This window comes from Colletotrichum chrysophilum (genome assembly GCF_026319265.1).
Source record: "Colletotrichum chrysophilum strain AFK26 chromosome Unknown scaffold_19, whole genome shotgun sequence".
Taxonomy (NCBI): domain Eukaryota; kingdom Fungi; phylum Ascomycota; class Sordariomycetes; order Glomerellales; family Glomerellaceae; genus Colletotrichum; species Colletotrichum chrysophilum.
In genome coordinates, this window is record NW_026517306.1 from 132,663 (window position 1) to 139,285 (window position 6,623).

The 6,623-nt window shown below is 54.2% G+C and overlaps 1 protein-coding gene across 1 annotated transcript; it reads right to left on the reverse strand.

The window, feature by feature from the left end:
* Window positions 1-353: 353 nt before the first annotated feature.
* On the reverse strand, window positions 354-2,025 carry COL26b_003418 (uncharacterized protein; the record flags this gene model as incomplete). Its single annotated transcript, XM_053176315.1, has 3 exons — window positions 354-1,270; window positions 1,339-1,621; window positions 1,693-2,025. The coding sequence occupies 3 exons, from the start codon at window positions 2,023-2,025 to the stop codon at window positions 354-356; spliced, it is 1,533 nt and encodes a 510-aa protein (XP_053039664.1).
* Between the last annotated feature and the right edge of the window lie 4,598 nt (window positions 2,026-6,623).

The window sequence follows — 6,623 nt, forward strand, 5'->3', positions numbered from 1 at the left end:
TGTAGTTGACTTGGTACGACTGGAAGATACCGTTGAATCACAGTAGGCCTTTGCTGGCAACGGTTGCAATGGTAAATGTATAAACTATGCGCGAGATATTGGCCGCTTCAGCAGCCCATGCCGCGTACGATAACATTAAACTGGTGAATACGTGTGTAAAGTAAGGGATGGCATGAGTGTAATCCAACACCTAAACGTCTCGTGCCCAATGTCGCTCACATCTTTTCGCAAATGGCCCCTCGCTGAGGACTGTAAATGCCAGAATATGCCGCCACAACGCCCTATGCACCAAATGACCGCCTCTACTGGTTGTCCGTTTCTGTTTTTCTTTCTCCTACCCGGGTATTGCTATTTCAGTCTCTCCCTGATTCCGAGGCATAGTCGTCCACCAAGCTTTGCATCTCCGGGTCATGCAGCGCTACCCGACCACGAAGACGCCGCTCGAGGTGTTGCGCTTCTTCAAACGATCCACGACGGCCCCAGTTCCGGGGTTGGCGCTTGAGGAATGCACCGACGGAGCCAAGATAGCCTTCGTGACGAAGGAAATACGCCTGCTTCTTGCCTTGAGACCAGAACTTGATGGCGTAACTCAGAGTATTGATTGTTTGACGGTGACCGCGGATGAAAGAACCGCCAAAGTAAATGTGGTCGAGGTTGTGGATTTGTGACTGGAGGAAGGCGATTTGACCAATGTTGTTGGAAATGGCATACAATAGTGATCTGGAAACATCTGCACTGGAGAAGGGTTGGTCCGAAGCATTCTCTCCAGCAGCATGGTGGCTCTCTTCTGTGGAACTCTCCTCAGGTTGTGTGGATGGGGAACCGCGGTTCTTGTTGTCGCCGTTATGAAGGCCGCCGTGGTCCTCGGCCTCGTTCTCGGCGGTACGCTTCATGCGGAAGACCTTGCCAAAAGAGGACGCGATAGTCGTGCTTTTGAGGCCAATCTTTCCGTAGTCACCACCGTAGATGTCGCCAACAAGCATGTCCACCTTGGCGTTGTCCCCCTGTTCTGACGCGTCCAGCATCTCGTCAAAGGTACGGGCACCTGTGAGAAGGGACAGAAGACCCCAAAGCGTTCCGCCACCAAGTGATGTTCCGCCGACGCGTTGGTACTTGTTGGGGCCTGAAACCTTGAGCATCGAGACGCCAGATCCGATGTTAACAAGGAGATAAGGGTATATGTTTTCCGAGGGCGAGACGAAGTGCATGGGGTCGGTTTCGCTGTAGGTAAAGACCTCCCTGGGGATTTCGGTGATGAAGAAGTCGAGACCTACGTAGCGCATGCCGCTAGTCAGCTTGGTTATTCGCCGGGGAATGCGATTGGAGGTGTATGCTTACCGATAATGAGGCACTCCATCTCCTCTTCGCGCAAGACATCCACACCCAGAACGTCGCGCATCTTATCGTAGAACTTGAATGCGCCACCGCCCGTCGCCATGACGCTCAGGGCGTTTGGTTGGGAGCCATTGAGTGTTTGCTGCTTGTCCTTCAGGTGGCGCATGAACTCAATGCAGTCGTCTATGCGATCCGTTTCGAAGTTGAGGAAGTTGAGGCGGCCACCAGGCTCCTTGGAGCCGGCCTCGCGGGTGAAATAGACAAGCTTGATTAGGGAACCGCCAATCTGGGGGACGATAAGGTCAGCAAGTGGAGAGAGAGACTCAAAGCAGGTATCGGGAGCGACAGGGCGCATACATCTACGGCGATATGGCTGACGACGGCATGATGGTTCGGCAGGCGAATATCGCTCGTCTCGTGATGGGTCGGAGAACCTCGGCCATTGCTTCTCGGAGAACTTGAGTCCGGGTCGACGATAAAAGCGCCCTTGACGTTGATGCGGACGGAGCCCGGGCGAATGATGGTGTTGTCAATCTCTTCGGTGCTCGTCATGGTCCGGGCTCTGGTCCGGACGTCTGCGCCCGGGGGAATAGCTGGCTCTGTGGCAGTCGCGGAGAGGTTCTCGTTGTGGTGGTCGTCGGGTCGGGGATCCTCTATGGCTGAGGTTCCATGATCGGGCGCGGGGCACATGCTCGGTCTTTATGAGTGTGTCGTCGGGCGCGCGGAGGAGGGCGGACGGAAGTGGCTTGGGACGGTGCAACTCATGAATTGAGGGTCCAAGAGTAAGATTGCGTGGTTCGCGAGATGCGGAGGACGGATGGGGACAGTGCGCGACGGTTGATGGAGTTGGTGTTGCCGCAGGGTTCGCCTTGCGCCGTCAGTTCGCTTCGGAGTTGAGGGGAGCTGGAGGTCATCGAGGAGGGTGCATTTTTGGCCGCGGGGGGATGCGGCGTTATTTTAGTGGGAACCCCTCATGGGACCGATTGAAACTGGAACTCACCTAGGAACTCACCTAGGTATCTTACCTTTGTACCCAGCTATGTATGGTACCTAAGGTACCTTATGGATAGATAGACCTTACCTCGGTAGTCTGCCACGAACACACAGCGACCGCGATCAATGGGCGGTCAATGAAGCCTCGCCGCCCTAGCTCGGAGTCCTCATCCAGGTGCCCGATTCCTAGCCTACATCTCGGAGCATTTTCGAGTCTTGGAATATTTTCCGAATTCTCCCAGACTTCCCCTAAATACATCCTTCGGAGGCTTTAAGGTAATTGGTGTTGCTTGTGCCCCCTGGCAGACGGGATACGTACTGCCTCCGATTGTGAAGTTAGTCACCGATAAGAAATATCTCTACGACATCGCTACATTCCTCCCTCTCTTACCTCTCCGTCAGTCAATTCACCCAGTGAACGTGCAGAACAGATAAAGACCCCATATCGATATTTGGCCACTACTTTCGCGTGACGACGTAAGTCCTCTTCCTCCACTAAACTGCTAAGAACGCAAAACAATGGCAGACTGACCTCTATCGTGCGTCACAGCGCCGGCGAGCCCCACGGCAAGACCGTCTCCTGTATCATCGAGAACTGCCTGCCGGGGCTGTCCCTCTCCGAGTCCGACATCCAGCCGCAGCTCAACCGCCGGCGCCCGGGATAGTCGGCAATCACCACTCCGCGCGACGAGAAGGACCGCGTGACTAAAGCATTTGAATGCGAATTTGGGCGCGGGAGTGGCATCCCTGCAGGAAGTCATGATGTTTGCCATGATGTTCATCCCCTAGCATCGCAGATTGGGCCCTGACGACTATGGCTCGAAGACCATCGACCTCTACCCGTGCCTCTCCCACCCTACGGCATCGAGATCGTTGCTTTTATTTTCTCGGTTGGCAACATCAAGCTCTTTGAGGACAGCCCTTAACCAATAGCGACGACGATATCGACTTCCTGAGTGGCAACCCTAGGCTTCTCGAGTTTGTTGACTTCCTAACCCGCGAGAAGGTAGATGAGTTCCTTCCCGGGCGCTGCCCCTGATGAGCTCCGCGATCAGCATGACTCTACTGGTGGTACCTTAACCTACATCATTGGCGGGTGCCCCTTCGGTCTCGGCGAGCCGTACTTTGATAGCTGAGGCTCTCCTTGCCCACGCTATTATGTCTATTCCTGCTGTCAGGGGCCGTCACGACCCCAATGTTGCTCCTCGCGCCGTTTCTATCGTCGAGGCCATGGCCGCTCTAACTATTGCTGACGCCCTTATGGCTCAGCACGCGAGGCAGATGGGCATGAAGATCCGCAGCTGGACGATGGTACATTGACTTTAATTTCGCGTGACGAAGCAAGACTTGTTGGCATGGCTCTTTAATTCTCTCACGATCTGCCTCCCTCGTTTTTGCGACTTTGAGCTTTTCGTGGTAACGTCTAGCTCTCGCTCTGTTGTGGTCTGCCAATCGGCATGGTGCACTATTTCCTATCTTGGCAAGTGGCTAGGGACGTCCTCCATAGGGAGTGGAGGGGACTGTGTTCCGTCGGTACAAGCTTTTCCACCTTTTAGCCTAGGTAGGTAGCTTGGTCCAGCTCCCGTTTGGCCGAGGCTTTCAGGGCGTTCCCCCACTAATACATCTACACGGCATTATTGCAACATCCCGCCAATACCCTCCCAAACGTTCAGGTTTTCCCCATCCTATTTCCGCAACGTTCGGATATCGCGCGTGGATTGGAATGCGGAGATGGCTGGTAGACTTGTCATTTGTCCACGGGCAGATGGCGCCTCCATGTGTTCTGCGTTGTTCCATGCGCCCCCCTCGCTCGCTCGCTGCACGTCCCGGCCTCCCGTCTGCGTAGAGGTCAAAACTGCTGCTGCTGCTGGTTCGGCAGCTAACCGTTGCGATTGAGTAATCTCTGTACTGGCCCCCTAACCACGTACACGTAGCCATCCGGCTCTTTCGGCGCGGCCTGGGACTTCAGCCGCCCGAGACACATGGGGGTAAGCCGGAAGAGGCGTTCTCAAGTCGTCCTCGCCACGGCATCTATTAAAGTCGCAGTCCCGTTGAGCGGCTGTCGGGATAAGACATGACATCATGGCACTAAAACTGACCTTTTGCGCTCTGTAGCATCGCCATCACATGTCCGACTGATGCACCCAGCCGTTGTTGATTGGCACAAACCCAAGAAACCACCATCCAGTAATCGGTCCTCGAGCCAAAGTCACAAGGCCCTGCCACGTCATTTGACGAGCCGTGCCATCGTGTCTGGCTCTGCCGTCAGCTCAGGTAGGCCGTTCAGAAGCTCCGCCTTAGCGTGAGAATGACCTCGTACGTGCTTGCCGCAGGGCTGACTGGAATGGACGCATTGACAAATCCCAGTGTGGCGGAAACGGAGTGAGCCGGCGACTATTACGAAGAGGCTAGAAATGAATCTTCCCGCTGTCAGCGCCTGGAATGTCAAGTTGCATTAGCTCCGGCTCCGACGCCGAGCCCTGGCGGAGAGACCCATATATTCCGATGCAATGTGGATGCACACGGGCCGGCCCCAACAATCTCAGCCAGCCTATTTTGACTTAGGTTTTAGCCTCGGAGTACTAGATAGACCTTAATAACTGGGCCAGGCATTCCGAAGAGGATGAACTCGATAACGGTTGGCCAAACATAGGCGGCTGACCCAACTCATACAGTTGCTTACATGCCTGGTGCTATCAGTATTGGTGAAGTTTTGGTTCTGACGACTACTTGACACACCTCGGAGCAGCCTATCTAACAACATTCGAACACAACAAGATAGCAGGATACCGGTGGGACCAAGATAAGGACAAATAGCAAACCAATACATCATCGCGACCACAACAACTCAGGACTTACGGAAGCGCATCCTTGAGCAAGGGCGTATGAGTCCTGCCACAAGTATCCTGTACGTGTTTTCGGCCACATTTGCACTAACAAATCCGATCTTGTCTCACTTGCTGGTTTCTGCTGGATTAGTGATACCATTGATACGAGACCACATTCATCACTGAGGCGGCGAGACCAAAAGTAAAGCCTTCCGCACTCAACCACAATGATTTTTGGAGAGGCCTGTATTTATTTCTTTGGAATTTGACTATAAAAGTTGAAGGATGGGCAACAACTCGCCTGAACTTGCCTACAAGCAACAGCCATCCGACTTATTCTATACATCTCCCTAGTGTAGCGTGATATTCCAACCAGTAGCACCTTGCTGACCCTCTTTGTTGGCCCCCATCCAAGCCTCTACGTCAAAGTCTCCCAAGCCCTGGAAAGAATCATTGACTCTTTGAACCCACCAAAACACAATATGGGCCTTAAAGAAATCGCTTCAACTTAGGTAAAGGCCCAGGCTTCTTCGGATTCGACCGGTGGAACTGCAAGACCCACGGCTCGCAGCCTTGCAAATCTCTCGCCGGCTGCCACGAGGGCTCGGCGTATTCCCATTCGACCAGATATTGTAGCCCCGTCTTCGGTTTCTTGCCCGCCCACCTGGAATCGAGGATGCCTTTGAATGACCATCGTTCCTCATCAGGTTTACTGAGATACTTCACCGTAACACGTCCCTCCTTGTCGGCTTCTGGCTCGGAGACCTCCGCGACAAAGACTGGGGGCGCTAAAGTGAGCTTCGAGGACAGCCTTGCGTCTTCGGGCGTCGTCAGTTGTACTGAGTCTGCTTGTCTGACCCAGGGGTCGTACATGAGGGACCACTCCATCCATATCTCAGGCGTCAGAGTAGTGCTAGGCAGAGGCTCGCTGTGGTCGATAACATGACTATACAGAGAAGGCGGGGACAGAGACTTGCCAAGGTGGCCCCAGGTAATGTCGATTACGGGCGCGTGAACCCAGGCGTTGCAGAATAGGCCAACGACGGCAACGAGGATTTGCAGCATAGGTCTGTACCCGATAGACCCAAACGTCCAGCGGTTCCAAGACTCAAAGTGAGCGTATAACTTGATCAAACACAACAACAGCGCCCTGTCGGCAAAGTCTGGCCCAACCGCGGTGGTTTGGGTCAACAGAGCTTGGCGGTCCGACAGCGTCGTGCTCAACAAGATCCCCTCGAGTCGACCGACGATGTCTTCGTCGTCTGGCGGCGGGCCGTATTGAGCTTCGGGTCTTTCAAGCTCGATGAGAAAAGTGCGTATGACTGCTCTGACGAGGGGGAAGCGCATAAAGCTGTGAATCTCGTTGGCAACGATGTTGTGTCTCTCGGCTAGGCGAGCCAAGTCAGCATGAATTGCTGAAGAGATAGTGAGAGGGTCTTGGAGTGGGTGAATGGGCTTGAACCAGTA